The sequence below is a fragment of the Macrosteles quadrilineatus genome, unplaced genomic scaffold (assembly GCF_028750875.1).
Source record: "Macrosteles quadrilineatus isolate MER2022 unplaced genomic scaffold, UCM_ALF_1.0 Scaffold_3__2_contigs__length_128488019, whole genome shotgun sequence".
Lineage (NCBI taxonomy): Eukaryota > Metazoa > Arthropoda > Insecta > Hemiptera > Cicadellidae > Macrosteles > Macrosteles quadrilineatus.
The window spans coordinates 70,517,178-70,534,807 of NW_026542596.1; the positions used below are offsets into that span (position 1 = coordinate 70,517,178).

Genomic DNA, 17,630 nt, shown 5'->3' on the forward strand with positions numbered 1-17,630 from the left:
ATTTAATGCTAACCGTTTTAGAAATACCATGGATAAAAATTTTTGCCCAATTTATCTTAATCATCCAATATATTTTTGTAGTTTTTTTACAATATTTCCTGTTGGTTAAGCCATAATTATTGTCGAAGAAAATTGTATGGATAACTTTTTATTTATACTCTTATAAAATCCCATATATGCATATTTATTTGCTGTTTCTACTTGGGCAAAAGAATTCTTCCTTTAAGAAATGATTTTAGTTGTTATTTTTGTTACTAATTATCTTCCAGATATCAAATTTGTTCAAAAGGCCACATATGTTCCTAGTTAATATAGATAAGACGAGTGGTTTGCTAAGTGGTGGATGCAATGTTACCGCGCAACTTCAAACTGTATAAACACCGCAATATCGTTTCGTGGTTGGTTGATAGCACTAATGGTATCTTGAACAAGCTACTTGATTTATTTGATGTTAATTGAACTTCAGTTGTACATAGTCTTGACAAATGTTACACTCAATGACCTATCTAAAAAAGCATACACTTCGTCTGAGTATATAATTAGCTATCATACATCCTGTATATTTTGTAATATGTTGACTCAAATGTACATTGATGGATAAATCAACCCGTTAATTAAGAATCGAATTTTCTCGCTTGTTTGTTGGTTTTAATTGCTACATCACTTATTTCAACATGTAAAATTTTCAAGTGAGGTTTTCAATCGCAAATTTACGATTTTGTCCTGATCCAATAAGGTCACACAAAGAATCATATTCTCAAACGTACCTAAGTTTTACTAGCCTATATTAATCGCAATTTTTGTAGAATTTTCATTAATATGTTAACAACCCATAGCAGTGTAAGTTCCATATCAAGTATCAGTGTTCAAATATTAATCCACATGTGTGCTAAATTTATTATGAGCACACAGTACTGTAACGTCAGCATATGACACAGTAAATAAAACTACATGTCGGACACGAAAAAGTTAGTAATTTACAATGTTTATTCATTCATACAGTTATTGTTCGTATTGTTTGATAACTATTTACAGACAACAATATAATACAAAATCAAATATAGAATCTATACAAAAATAAAAATCAATGGTAGTAAAAATATACACCCTTCAAATCACGTGAAGGTCACGGTAACATCAGATGATTCATGTACATGACACATAGGCAGGCCGTTACCGCGTCATGAGCACTGTCAGAGGTAACATCCATAAACTGATGGACCATGTGCTGTGCTGCCCTGAAACATACATTAGTTATCGTTATACAATGTAACATAAGATGGTTCATGTACATGACACATAGGCAGGCCGTTACCGCGTCATGAGCACTGTCAGAGGTAACATCCACAAACTGATGGACCATGTGCTGTGCTGCCCTGAAACATACATTAGTTATCGTTATACAATGTAACATAAGATGGTTCATGTACATGACACATAGGCAGGCCGTTACCGCGTCATGAGCACTGTCAGAGGTAACATCCACAAACTGATGGACCATGTGCTGTGCTGCCCTGAAACATACATTAGTTATCGTTATACAATGTAACATAAGATGGCATGTACATGACACATTGGCAGGCCGATACCGCGCCATGAGCACTGTCAGAGGTAACATCCATAAACTGATGGACCATGTGCGGTGTTGCCCTGAAATATACATTAGTTATCGTTATATAAGTTTCATGTCAACAATATTGTACTGAGTGATCCGTAAGTCTTCAGTTAACCTCCAGGATACGGGGTTTGTGTCAAAATAAAAAGAGAATCTAGAATCCAAGTTTTCCAAAAAAAACTATATCCACCATTTATTTTCACAAACATGTTTATCCTAAAATTTTCCAAACGGATCTTTATGAAACATTGTGTATATTTAAAATAAGGAGAATCATATGTAAGAAAAAAAATAAAGATGCTCCGATTTTAAATTTCAAAATAGTGGTAGATTTAACTGTATAGCCTAAATTCAAAAATACAATTTCCTATTTAAATTACCACCGTTTCTACTTAGCATTTAACATTTTCTAAACAAAACTAAGTTCAAAAGGGTCTCCTTATAAATTCCTGGAATGCCACGTTTTTTAATGTAAAATAAGGGAAAAGTTGGCGCACAATGACTAGCTTAGCATTTGTTTGCTAATTACCAATTTAAATAGAAAAGCGTTTATTAAATCATGCGATGATAAGAAAAGTATGAAAGTCCAGAGGCATTTACCTAAAGATTGGTTTGTTTTAGGTATCCGGGAACTGTTTAGGATGGCAAAGATCGTTTTTCAACCCAAATATGAGTGAGTAGTGGATGAGTGGGTAATAAAATGAGTATTTTTGTTACTGACTAAGACTATAACCTGGTTTTATTTGCCAGCATTGTTTATAACGGTTTATGATAAAGGACAGCTGGGACTAGTTAACATCAAAAAGCTATTGGCTTTTCTCAGGATCGAACTGGTGACCTTTTAATTACTAAACCACTCAGCCTCTACCCAGCTATTGCATAATATAAATGATCGCACCTGAATAGTTAGTTTAAGTAGATTTATAATTAAAACCGGTAATCATTACACGCTCACCATCATACAAAACTGTGTTCCTACTTATTAAATAATAATAAGCTGTATATATTTTACAAATAACTAATCTAATACATTTTCACTATGTATAAGATGTATCACCATTGCTTAGCAATTATTTATTTCAAGGAAAACGTATACTTTTAACAACACAACAGCCAAGTCTTGAACTTGTAATGCGAGGCAATTTTGCTTTATGGCCACTAATTACTGCTGCATCCTCCAGCACAAAATGTTTCTTTTTTGTGAAACTTCTCACTCTATAACTCACTTTTTTGTAGCAATCCAAACTACGTAGCGTAAACTTTTAATGAGACAAATAATTCTCCAAACTTTGTCAGCATTATGACCAAACTCGTATTATGGATTGTACCTTTCGAACATTTGTCTTTAGAGGGTGATTAAATTGTATATCGCAAAAATCACAATTCTTTATACTTTTATTGTAATATAGGATTTTTTCGTTACTAGAACGAGTACATGTGAGGAAACGACTGGGTTAACTAGAAGCCTATTCTGTAAAGTTATACAATCTTATATTGGTTTATTATAAAGTAAAATAAATTACTGGAACACTTAATGACAATATATCATCTGAAAGAATGTAAATAAAATAATTTTACTCTCTTATCATATATGCAATTCAACCTCATTGTATTGAAGTTTTGAATTTAATTGTTTAATTGAATTCAATCAATTTTCCCAGAGTAAAACGAAATAAGTGTATTCATAAAGTACGGTAGTAAAAGTTTCAAGCCATTTCAACACTAAAGACACATTTAACATTCTATTGCACTTTAAATCGACCCTTAGGACTAGAGTAAATGCTAACTTTATTTCTTGATCATACCAAATAATTCAGAGTGTGTATTCAACTCAATGGCATCATGGAATATCAATCTATAGTGGCCAATTTTAACTTAGTGGCTGTTTGCATAACTCGGATTGTATCTTTCTCAAACTCAATATTGCCACTTTACTCTCCTGTGCTATGAAATTCTACATAATCATAGGGTGTTCGATTCCAATAATTGGATTCATGGGGAGCGATCTGGTCTAGTGGTAAAGCTCGGAGATAAGGAGCTGAGGTTCCGAGTTCAAATTCCGCCAATCACCATTTGATAATGCATTGACCCTCTAATACTAGCCTGAGGTAATTTGTAGAACAGTTCCGATTTGAACCTAGCGTCCTAGGATGTGAAGGTGGGATATAAAAAAAGTAATTGGATTCCAATACTTGATTCTCTGTATGTGATCATTGTGTGTTTAAACCTTTTTCCAAACCAGTATCATAAACCTCAATCTTTTGATCGTAAATATTGATTATATGTGGCCTTTGATATCAAATAAGCCTCTCAACAAGAGGTTCTGTAGCTTTAACTATGCACCATTGTGAAATTGGTGCTAAGAATACTATCAACTAGTTATTTTGAATAAATAGTGAGAAAAGTGGAGCTTTTTAATTAGATACAAATGTTACAATCAACATGTTCAAAATGTTACAGCTCAGCGTGACTCGTGAGTCATTTTTACCGAGTTTAACCCCCCCCCCCCGTATGAACAGGAATTTCACATTGCAAACTTAAAAAAATAGATTAGATTGTTTAAGACTCTTATTGGGGTGGGGATAAACAATGTCATTGCCAAGTGCTAAAATCGGTAAACCGAAACTTCATTTACATACAGGGTGTTAAAAATGTCTGGAACCAACATTATATCTGGTGAGTGGTTAAAGAAAAACAACTGATATTTTGTGTACGGATATACTATGGTTTTACCTATCTTTTGGTGCCTTATGAAATTTTTTACCACTTATAGGGAACGTCCTGTGGAGGATGCAGTAAAAAGTTTTAATGGAAGCCTATAGTAAATGATACATCATTTTAAAGGCCATTTTTTTCTGAGTAAGGAGCCACAAGTTTCATCTCAAAAGGACCACCCTAGCAAAAATGGCGACTGTTTGAAATTTAAAAAACCCACTTATAGGGAACGTCCTGTGGAGGATGCAGTAAAAAGTTTTAATGGAAGCCTATGGTAAATGATACATCATTTTAAAGGCCATTTTTATCTGAGTAAGGAGCCACAAGTTTCATCTCAAAAGGACCACCCTAGCAAAAATGGCGACTGTTTGAAATTTAAAAAACCCACTTATAGGGAACGTCCTGTGGAGGATGCAGTAAAAAGTTTTAATGGAAGCCTATGGTAAATGATACATCATTTTAAAGGCAATTTTTTTCTGAGTAAGGAGCCACAAGTTTCATCTCAAAAGGACCACCCTAGCAAAAATGGCGACGGTTTGAAATTTAAAAACATTGCTATTTAAATGGTCCGAATTTGTTTCCTTTAAATGCTATTACAAGCCAGTTACGAAGTACAGTAGTTTATCACGTGGTGAACTGAAAAATGACTTTTAAAGTGTTGAATAAGATTTAAAATTTAACTAAATTGTTTGTGTTGTTTTAATAAACTTATTTTTAACAGAAAAGCTTTCAATTATTTTCAAAAAATTCAAACAGTCGCCATTTTCGCTAGGGTGGTCCTTTTGAGATGAAACTTGTGGCTCCTTACTCAGAAAAAAATTGCCTTTAAAATGATGTATCATTTACTATAGGCTTCCATTAAAACTTTTTACTGCATCCTCCACAGGACGTTCCCTATAAGTGGTAAAAAATTTCATAAGGCACCAAAAGATAGGTAAAACCATAGTATATCCGTACACAAAATATCAGTTGTTTTTCTTTAACCACTCACCAGATATAATGTTGGTTCCAGACATTTTCAACACCCTGTATAGTTTTCCTGTTGATAATTTTCAAGAAAAATAAACCAATCCTAAATTTGGTTTATTTGTTTTCCGGAGTGGATAAAACTATTGAGAAAATTAGAAGGCAAAGTAAGACGTTTCATTAATTAGATATTTTGCAATATAATCCTCGTCCTACTTTGTATGACATTTGTGGCCTCACCTGTGGACGAGTCCCTGGTCCCCAGCACCGAGGCCAGCCGAGGCCGCTCCTCTACTAGCAGTACTCTGGCCTCGGTGATGTAAGCTCCGTAGACGTCCGCTCTACATCGGACCTCCAGCTTGCCTCCGCCACTCTCTATCACTCCCAGGTCTACCTCAAACTCCAGATCCGCTATCGTCAACGACTTGGAGTCTTCGTCGAAGTTGCTTCTCCAAATGATGTGGCGTATACTCTTCGGTGGAGCCTGGAAATCAATTGATTCACTATACGAGTAGAGACACTCTTTTACTCAAATTGAAATAATCACTCTTTTCACTCTCATTTGAAGCACAAAATGTGATAACTTCAGTTATTGCTAGAATAAGGCATTTCATTTCAATTTCGAGATTTTCACCTTTAGGAAGTTACACCAACAGAGCGCAGTTATGTCAGAGAGTCATTTTTGTCGAATCCGCTAAATTTGTTTGAAGGCCGAGCTAAAAGACACTTTCTATGCCATATACCAGAGTATAGAAAAAGAAATGTGGCAGTAGAGGTCGATTCAACTACGTACATACCAGATAATTTCCATCATTCACCTGGTCTATATAGGTGGTATGTCTACTTTACTAAACGTAAAATTGTTACAATACAATTGTAATACACAAGAAAAGTTGTTAAGACTAAGTAGGCCTGAATCCGCGATTCTCTTAATTAATTATAATTTTTTGTGCCATAGGGTAAACGTAAATATATTACAATAACATTTCCTGAAGGTGGCCTGAGGGGAACAGGCAAAAAGGTAGTATTTATGGCATTCACTAAATTAAAATCAAGCAAATCAATTGATTACTAGCACAGTAATCAATTGATTTGCTTGATTTTAATTCTATTCATCTATTTATCTAGTAGCTATTTATCAGATCATATTCATATCATATATTATAGGACATCAAACCGTAATTGGGTTACAAAAAGTTCTGACATAGTAACAAAATTAATTGAATGTTATATTTCCGCTACCATGAGGAAATCATATAATGTTTTTTTTTTCGAATTTCCCAAATAGGTATAAGCCATTTCACAGGTGACACTTTTCAGAACATAAACCTACACCAGTGATTTCTTAACACTACAGTACTGTATTAAATATATTAAACTTGAAGTGAGCTCAAACAAAAACTGTTACAGTGGCCAGAGAAGATTAACCATAAGTTTGGAACATAAACTAAGCCAAAGCTACACAGAGCTTAATTAACTGTGTTGCTTTAGGATTTGGGGCTCCGTGTAGCTGAGTTAATTACTGTATCTTGTCTTCTCCAAAGGTCAGTGGTTTTTATGAGTAAAACGCAACGAAGTTGAAAACATTGAATTTTCTTTAAGGTGCATACTAATGTTACTTTTGTGTATCATTTCTTTAGTATGTTTGTTTTCAACATGTTTTCTCGTAACACTGACCTTACGACCATTCACCTCCCAGGTTATGTTCGCTGGAGGACTGCTAGGGGGCGCTGTACAGTTGCCTCGCAGCGTGTCCCCTACACTGTACCTCATCTTCTCCAGTAAAATGCGAGGATCTCCCTCCAGGTTGCCTGAAATACAGAGGTCATGTAAAACTGTTGTAATGTAAAATATCTGGTGACTAGTGATTCCTTTGCTTCTCGAACGGACCACGGGTTTCGATAGTGTAAACCCCGTCAACTTTGAAGAAATTAAGTAAGCTATTGTTGCAATGGTTAGGTCAATGTTTACAAAGAACGCATTAATAAGGTTATGAAAAAATTAGACCTACATGAACTAGAGTGTACATGAAGGGTGTCGAGTCTCAACTGGAGGAAATTTTCAAAAGCTGATTTGTCCACCCGTTAGTATTGGTTATTATATAAACGCAAACAAATGATATTTTTTATTTACTTGCTAATTATAGTTGACAAGTGAACACTTATTTTAAGCTCTAGCACGATAAGTTTCAATCTGCAAACTGCACTAAACACTGTATATAAGGAGAACAAATTGGGATTATATATATATAAAAAAAAACTCATGGGCGTTTAGTTTAACAAAAAAACAGGCTAACTAAGCTAATTATAAAAATCTAACCTGATTGCAAGAAAGGAGCAGAACATTGACTCAATAGCTGGCGGCAAATTACAAACCGGGCAGAAACGAAACTAATGAGGCATTAAACATTATCAAGGGAGCGGTCTTGGTTTTACAAGCAGCATATTCTTGTCTCATTCTGTGCATAAATAACAGGACTTAGCAGGGTATATTTTTAATTAATGGTTGAATAAATTACACCTTAATTTCCTCATCAAATTAAAGAGCCTTTGAAGGAATAAAATATCAGAATGAAAATTTGAAAAGCACCCGGTTTGATCATCGAGAAGAAATCGGTAAATTGATAAGTGTTGGATTGATTGACTTCAAATATTCAAACTAATAGGTGTTTTAAGCTGCAATTCCTGCAATGTTGCCTCTGATAATGGTAGAGTGTTTAATTGCTTAGGTTACTGTACAATAGGAAACATATTTTTGCCTGTTTATTTTATGTGCATCTACATTGAACTCTGATCCTTGCTTAGGATGCATCAGGTAAGCAAGGGGTAAGTTAATTCGCACAGTACAAGAGTTTATCTGGACTGATAAAATGTAGCAAGGAAGCAAGGTCTGAACCCAAAAAATTATTGTCATGGAACAAAGTCCGTCGCACAACTGACTGAGCAACCGACTGAATATTGCTCCAAACTCACTCTAAGCAAGAACATTCATTTTACGTATTTTTTTACAACGCCTTGATTCAATTGCCGTTTTAAGGAATATAATACTTTTTCATAGTTATTTAGACCAAAGAGATGAGTTGATTTTTCAACAGATTATGAACCTATTTTACTTTAAATCTGTAAAATGGCCAGAGATGTTGCCTCATAACTGACACGGAAACGTCTCTGAAACAAGCCATAATTACGTCTACGCTTCCTAAATAAGTAACAAAATCCTAAAGTCCTAAAACTAACGCACAAAATATTTCAACAGGAAAAGGTTAGGCTACTGATTTTGAAGTGATTAAAAATAATGACTAGACACACTTACGTATCACGTGCATATGTGTGGAGACTACTTGTGTGTGGAAGTTGGGCGCGTCCGCCGACACTTCACAGCGATATTTCCCCGACAGGGACTTCTGTACGTCTCTCAGAACTACCTTGGTTGGGCCCGACGCACTTATCTGTCAACAAAAATAAAGTCTTACATATTACTTTAGTCGTAGCATTCTTCTTCGTGAAGGACAATATTACCTGTCCATATTTTATTAGTAATACATATCATACGTATCAATTGGAAGCGTGAAATAGGCTAGTTAGATAAAATGAATGAAATAATGAAATGTTTGATGTAGGTATACCTAGTTTCATGAATAACTGAAAAATATTTAATTTTAAATAATAAAATATCAGCATTTATATTCTTTCACAATTACATCGAACGAGCACCTGATAATGTGGGTGAACAGCCGCACGACCAAATACCTGTGGTCCCTGTTCAAAAGCACTGTACTGATAAGTTTCCTGCTTTAAAGTAGCAGTGGTATACAAACCCATATCTACTAGCATGATACCCGTCCTTCGTACGGGGTTGGCGTTCAAGTATAAAATGCTTACAGAAGTTATACTCGTGCTTTGCGTTTGCAATGGGAGAGGACATGGCTTAGGAATTGGTTCTTTTAATAATTTACGGTACGCTATAGCACATCTATAATAACACATCTACCATAGCCATAATATTCTACCAATAAACATAAACAAAAAAGTAACACAATATAAAAACAAATACGTAACTTTGGCTGTACTTCAGTTTACGTCCTTCACCTCAATCATGAAGCTTGAGCTCGGGTCAAAATGGGTCACTTTAGGCCCTGGTGATGAATTATACTATTTCGAAATAATCTTTGTCGTAGTAACCAAGAATTTTGGCTTACACCCAGTGGGCACAGATTGTTCAATAATTAAACCTAGACAACATTTTGTATCTGTACGAATGAACAAGCACAATTTGGACGAAATATTAGTCCAATGTCTGATGCAGAAAGTCAATGACCTTTCGTCAGTGCCTTACACAGTGAGATATTTATCACATACTGAGACATTTAATGGTCTGATTTGGGAGAGATGTGAACTTACGTCAACGTTGACTCCGGGAAGAGGAAACACCCTGGTGTGCGGAAGCTCCTTAGGCACGTATCGGAAGAACTCCTGGCGGCCCTTATACCACTTGACTGTGTAGAGGGGGTCGCCCTCGAGGTCGTATCTGCAGGTGAGGGTCGCGGAGGACCCGGGAGACACTGCTATAGGGGCGCGTATCTCTACATCCCTCAGACCACCAACCCCTGTGGAGAAAATAACGTAAGTGTAAGAGGTTAGTAAAGTGTTGTTGAACTACAATTGGAGGAATATGCCTTCATGCCTCTCAGACCATCAACTCCTGCGAGAGAAAATTAAATAACGTAAGTATTTAATAAGGTATAGTTAAATACGAATCCAGAAGTTTAAAAACACCTGGTGGAATATATCGCAATGCCTCTGAGACCAACGATTCCCGCAGACTAGTAAAACCTATGTAATACTAAATAACGTTGAGGGTAAGCTTCCTAAGTAAAAGTTTACTATCGAATTTATGTTTTCGGGGGAAAGCGTGTCATTGAATTGCCGGTGTCTCAGATATGTTTATGGGATCATTCTAGGAAAAAATACAAACGTAACTTCAATACAGTTGATTAGTAGTTTGCATCAAAGATGGATTAGAAAATTGCTGCGCAAGTTCGAAACTTCGTTACTTTTGCCAATTCAACTACGCGTTTATCTTTCGAAGACAATAAGTCGCCTTGATAATAAAACTAAACAAGAACTGAGATAACAGTCTTTCGCAAACAAAAGATTATACAGAGATCAGTAAACGTAAAAGGTATACCGTTTCTGTAACGATACTAATACGTTTAGTTATGTGGCTTTTGTGAGAAAAAACAGCTTACAGTTTACAGCTTACAGCTTACAGCTAAACAAGCAGGAAAGGTTTTATGTATAGGGTTATTAGAAGTCCCGTTAGAGAGATAGTAGGAAAAATATCAATCAATCTTTCTAAGGAAGGACTGAATGATATGTATATTATTCGAGAAAAAGATAACATTTTGGACGGATAGATCACTTTAAGAGATGTGTACCGTTACTTGATTAAATTATAACCTGGTTATAATACCTAGTTATATCCAACGAAATGTTCTATCAATAGATTTCATAGTTATTTTACATACACATTGCGAACACAAAATTAGGAGAGTTAACTGTGAATAGTTATTGGTTCTGGATGAAGTTAAATTGCATAATTAATTTTATGTGGTTTTAACTTACATCATTCATTATTAGGTTCTACAGTACATATAACTTGCTACACTGAAAACTAACTGCAACTTCAAATGTCCACACAATCCAAGATTTTCAATGTGTACAAAAGTATGTAAATACCAAAATGGGTTATGAGCATTTAATACTGAAATTACAATGGCATTTCCATTGTTATTATTACTCGTCTATGCAAATAATATCAATACCAAATTGTCTAAATTTTTATTTAAATGATTCATATTAAATTATAATGTTTTTATCACTCTATAATCTTTTTACCGTAAGACCACATTGAATTTAAATTATTTCATTCGTATTACTGCATTATTATAGTATTCATTAAAAGAGAAAATGAGTCATCATATTAGTGTAATTTGTAAACTATTAAAAATCTATTATGTTTTTTAATGGACCCTGATTATATTTCTGAAGCATTTCTGCACCCAAATGAGAAATTCAATATCTGAACATCGCCAACTAGATGTATAACCAATGCAGCTTCAGAGTTTATAGTAACTATTTGTATACACGATAAACAAACTAGCGAGCTTGGTAACCACAGCAACTAATGGCAAAGCTCACTTAGTGATATACTATTCGTGCTTATAGGGAAGCTTATATGTTTATGCAAGGAATATTTTGGGTTAGAGCCAAATATTTTTATGAAGTAGATTCCCAACCTGGTCCCAGGCGTGGTTCCAAGTCGGAACCGTCCGTAAATTTGACTCGGGGTAAAAACCAACCAAACAGAAATGCATGTTGTGAGATGGTGGACACCTGCCTGCTGGACTTCTTATTGGTTTGGGAGAAACATTAAAATAATGTGTGCCAAGTATACCATTGCAACGAGGTTTTTAACTTGAAAAAATATGTAATCAAATTGTAATATTATCAATGGACCTTAACAAAGAAACTATAGTAAAAATGAACCTTGTTTCCTTATGACGCTAGGTTCCAGCCTGGGACTGTTTAACACAATACTTTATGCTAGTCTTGGAGGATCGTAATATTATCAATCGATAAAATTGGTGATTAGTGGGTTTTGAACCCGGGAACTGAGGTTCCGAAGCCCCAAGCTCCACCATTAGACCAGCTCGTTCTAGGGAGATTTTGAGAAATTTGAACTATCGTAAATATTACAGTAACAATAATCGGTTGTGTGATTTAGAAGCAGAATAAAACAATAACTACTGCGTTTCTATGTGATGAAACCTCAATAACTGGTTGTTGTAATGGATAGTTAACAGTAATATCATTAAGTTTAATGAGACTGGTCAACCACTGGCAACGAACTACCACTATGGTTCACTCTATCATGTCATGATGCACTGTTAGAGATTCATTTTACTAGGCAATTACGGAATATGTATTATAAGGTACTGTATACACAATAGGTTGTCTACTATCATAAAAATGGCGGATGAAATGGACAATTTACGTAGGACTGTCACAAGAAAATACTAGTTTTAAATTTTAATCATGCACAGCCTATTTTATGTTGAATATATTTTTTTACAATAAAAGATTTAAATTACCTGTATCCGTCAAGTGGTCCTGGTTTGTAGTTGGTTGACTACAGCTGTTTCGTGTTAATATTAACACATCTTCATATTTTTTTACTTACATTGGATTTTTGAAAGTAAAAAAATATTTTCTCAAGACAAAACCATTCGTTAGAAACTGTTGCAGCCTCTGATCTGTGCTAGGCTCTCCTAACCTTAAAACAATTGAAGGTGATTTAAAAACAAAATAATCCAACTCAACATCCGAACTGCATTTCGATTTGATATATAAATCACGTACATACGAAGGCAATATATTAATTAAGTATTGAAAAATATATCGTATAACCTTTTTCAAACGATGTGACAAGCATTTACAAGGTAAAAATACGGCGTGTTTCGTTTCCACCAATTTAATTAAGCCTGGCTGTGTCCCGATTGTGTCAAATGCCCGGAACCTCGACCGCTGCGATCGCTGATATTAACTGGAAACTTCGACTGTCTATTACAGCCACTAACAGAATTCAGGGTATTTTATCTTCCTTTTTCACTCCTATAGAGTAAAAAATCTCTTTGTGCAACAAATTATATTTTCCATGGAAATTTTCCATTCCAAATGCGTTCACTTCAACGGCTATGTTTGTTTTAAAATTGCAATCATTTTTACACACACATTTACTTTGTTATTTCTCTGTTGCTGAGTAAATCTTAGGCTTTGAACATATCGCTTGTGCGTTGCTTTCTGGTGAAGAATATTTCATTGGTGTATATTGATATAAAATATGGGTCAGTACCGTTGGCCAGGTTATGTGTTGTAGGCCTACGTGTTTAAATGTTTTATTCGTTGAGTTATTTTGCGTGTCACAATGTAAATATTTTGTATTTGAAATAATATGTTGAAGACTCCAATTTGGATCAAATGTTTCTGTCACCACTTCAGAATGCCATATTTGGTGAAACATATGTAGTGGACTTCAAACTCTATGTTTGAACTGCAAGACGAGGTACGTAATAGTTTAGTCTATTAAATATGCTTGTGAAATGTTGATATAAAAGAAATAGTGAGTTTTTGGTTTTAATTACTTCCGAATTAAATCATAAACTTCCATAGTATTTTCTTTTAGACATTCTCTAATCACCCTTCTCCTCCCCCAGCTTTTTTCTTTATTTGTTCCTTCATTTATAATGTTATTTTTAACCCTGAGTAACGTGAGGAACCTTAGAACGATAACTTGTTTTCAAAAGTGTGTACCACTGAAAAAAGTAAATAGACCACTAAATAAAAACTAAAATTATAGGATAGTTGATTTTGTTTATATGATCAAATAAAAACCTTTTTAAAGTTGAGTATCATTTTTACAACACTATTGTTGTATTTTTTTCATTTCATTTCAATATCTTTATTCAATAATTGTACATTGTACATTGAATAGTGTCAAATTCCTAACCTAGTAAATACAGTTATAAGCTAAAATTACAATTTATATAATACTAAGAAACTACCAATAAAATTAGGTTAATTGGGGAAAGACCTCCTTAATGGAGTAAGGAGCGATTTCTATGAGATAATTTTTTAATTTGTTTTTAAATTTGATGTTGCCAATGGGTTTTAAATGATTTGGAAGAAACCGTAAGAACCTTCTTCCGGCACAGGTGGGCTTTTTATTTGAAAATAAAAGATGGTTGCGACTATTTTCTCTTAGGGCTTTTCCTCTTGTGCATAATTGTGCGTTATCTTATATGCTTTCTTTCGCTATGAGAGCAGTTTCAAAAATGTATTGGGCAAACATAGTTAGTATTTTAACATTTTTGAAATTAATTTTAACACATTCATCATTTTTTAGTCCCATCATTGTTCTTAATGCCGTTTGCTGTAATTTTATGATTCCATTAAGATTTTTCTTAGATGTAGCTCCATATAAAGATATACTATATGAAATGTGGCTATGGACAAGAGAATGATATATTGTTTTCAAAGTATTGATATTACATAGATATGACATCTTTTTCAAAGCAAATATCCCTGAATTTATCTTTGAGCAAACATGATCAACGTGGTCCTGCCAGGATAGATGTTTATCAACTTTTAAACCTAAAAAAATCTATTTTTTCAACTTGTTTGATTTCATCGGAATCCAAAATAATCAGCATTGCTTAGTTGAAAATGATATAAAATTAGTTTTACTTTTGTTTATTTTGAGATTGTTGGATGGTATAGTATATTTCGCACCTAGGGCCGAAAATGAGGTTTTGCCGGCTCGAGATAGTTTTTAAGTTCGAGACGAAGTCGAGAACTTAAATCGATCGAGAGCTGCAAAACCATTTCGGTCCGTGGTACGAACGCTATTTTTCACCACACTATACCCTATTACCACTATTCACCACTATAATAATGCACACTGATAGTCAACACAACTACAACTTTAAGGTTATGTGAAGAAATAATTTAAGGAATCAGCAAAAATAAAAATAAATAGTTGCTAGGAAACAGTGACAATAACACAATTCTATTGCAATGCTATGGATTTTGATTGTGTATTTAAAATGCATTCATGATTTAAGTAAGTAAGCGGACAGCTGATTTTGCGGCCCCGGCCTGTAAAAACCTGCTCGGTCCCCAAATTACGATGACAGCTGGCATGGCCAGCAAAACGTAACTTTCAGCCACCAATTAACGTATGTAATACAGCCAAAAACATCATAGTGTGGTGAAAAGTAATTTTTAATATTTGCAAGTTCTATAATGTTGGCCACTAAATAGAAGGTTGTTATTTTCTATAAAAGACACTAGCCTAATTTTCATTGCCTTTTCAAATAATTTTGAAATAACTGGCAAAAGTGATATTCTGCAAAAGTGGTAATGGACAGTTAACAGTAGTATCATTAAGTTCAATAACGCTGTTCTACCGCAATGAGATACTCAATCACGCCATGATGTGGAATAAGAGTGTCATTGATGTAGGATTATACAGGGCTATTATGGTGTAGGCTTATATCGGCACTTGATGATGTTATAAGTAAGTGCTTATGAATACCGTGTAAATTGTAACATACTAAAACGTGGACTATACTAAATTCAAAAGTTTAAAGCGGAGACCAATACCAAGAAAAAAATATCACCTAAAAATTAATTTTAAAATATTTTGCAGAGTAGAGTAACGGCAATGTATACAAAATGGAATAAAACCTAGTCTTCTTTGTTTTTACATATGAGTAATACTGAGTTACTAAGGCGTGTTAGTAAATTATGTTTTCTATCATTTATAAAATAGTTAAAAAATTCATTTACATCTTAAATGTTTTTGCAAGGCTTGCAGCAGCAGCTTGTTACAAAGCTTCTGTATATTTTCATTATTTAATAAAGAAATAATTAATGGCATTAAGTTGTATTTTTAATCTGTTTGCCTGAGTTAGCTTACTTTGAATCACCGGTAATATTATAACACTTAAAACAAACATATTAAACGCATGTGTAAATATATTTGTACAGTATGCACTATAGTATTAGTGATAAGGAGAGACCTTAAGAATATCCACTGAATATGCCACACAAGCTGGCATAATGCATAGATTGACAAGAACATCTTACCTACTCAAGAACTGTACTCTAAAACAGCGAAGGCAATAAAATATAATTAAATTCTTAAAACTAGGATGGTAAATAAAATAATCTTTTATCATTACCCAAAAAACATATCCATGTGAAAACCAATAGCCCAAATGTGTTGGAATATAAAAGAAAAGGGTAATGTAATAGATACATCTAGGCTTATAAGTACCGTAGTAATTAGTCAACGAATATTCAATAATCGGTTTTACCAATTAATATTATCTGTATATTATTAACAGTAGGCTAAATATTTTGCATTGACCAACAAAATGAATCATTGAAGAGCACTGCTGTTGTAACATTTACATAAATGTTGTAGTGCACTTGCTTATTTTCTGGAGCGCCATTAATATCACTTTATTTTTAATATCGCGGAAAATGGTTCCAGTTGCATCAGAAGCTCTTGAGCGAGATTCATGTAACTCGCTTGCGTCATAAATTTATAATACTATTTTGTGAAACGTAAAAACACATTTTTCATATGATTGAGCCATTTTTTTCTTCTTGGAAATAGGTTTTTTTATTTGTCAGTTTTCAGTATTATTTCCTAATGTTTAAATATACTAAAACTATAATCTTAAAAATAAACTTTATTATAATTAAATTAAATAAAGACAATTTAAACAAAAATGAAACATTATTAAATCGTTGAATGATTATCAAATATTTTATATTTGAATTTTAAAAATAAGGAATTCAACTAATTTAATCCTTCCATATGAATGATTTATTAAGAGTTTTACATAATTAAAGCTAATTGGTATGCTTTAATCAATCTACCATTATTTTGGTAAGCTGAAATCCGTTTGTATCGTAAACAAAGTGTTTGACGAAACACATTTCTAAACTAAACAACTATTTCATCTTACTAAAAATGTTTAAAAACAAAACAACTTTTCGTCTGTTTAACCCGAAATTTGAGGAATATGAAAAATTATTTATCACTCTCCAAAATGAACATAACTATGGACTAGCAAACATAATGCTAAACGCATGGTACTTTACATTTGAGCACAATACGATTTTTATCTGCATTATTTGACCATTTAAACATAGGTATAGGTGGAGAAATATATTTATTGTATTGTTTCAAATGATTCTCACAGCATCATATTATTTTGTAGCAACTATAATTTCCTGTTTTAAAAGGATTTATCGGAGACAGATTAAAGCACAAAACACGTTTATCCCATTTGAGGGTGGAAGGGACATGTTCAATCTTTAGAAGTTAAAAGCAATATTTGCTTTGACGGATTTGCCACCAAACTTTAACGTCACCTGGGATTAACTTCCAACTGTCTGTTCCTTTATCTTAAAAACTACCGCACTTTTAGTGTGTTGGTTAACAAAGCAAAAATAACAATTTTATCTTTTAATAACACTGATTATAGGCCTACGAACTTTAGCAACAAACTGTTGTTTGTTTGTTTTTACGGGTTAATTTACCACTATAAACATTCTTATGCCTTCTTGAAAATTCCAACATTTTAATTTTTCAGCTTTGTATTTCTCGTTCTAAGTTTGTTGTCTTAGCCAATATATTAAATTATAGTTTTATAATTACAATTTTATTATAACCGTATTGTAGGGTACTTTACAGTGAA

General features: G+C 33.6%; 1 protein-coding gene across 2 annotated transcripts in view; it reads right to left on the bottom strand.

Moving 5' to 3' along the window:
- Positions 1 to 1,005: 1,005 nt before the first annotated feature.
- Positions 1,006 to 17,630, bottom strand: part of LOC128990628 (uncharacterized) — a 41,657-nt gene continuing 25,032 nt past the window's right edge. Inside the window, exons 2-6 of one of the 2 annotated variants that reach the window (XM_054413102.1) lie at positions 9,697 to 9,902; positions 8,609 to 8,744; positions 6,974 to 7,107; positions 5,537 to 5,780; positions 1,006 to 1,238 (exon numbers count right to left, since the gene is read on the bottom strand). In XM_054413102.1, coding sequence (XP_054269077.1) covers positions 1,174 to 1,238; positions 5,537 to 5,780; positions 6,974 to 7,107; positions 8,609 to 8,744; positions 9,697 to 9,902 — 785 coding nt within the window. In that variant the 3' untranslated portion in view covers positions 1,006 to 1,173. The other variant, XM_054413101.1, reaches the window with a different exon arrangement.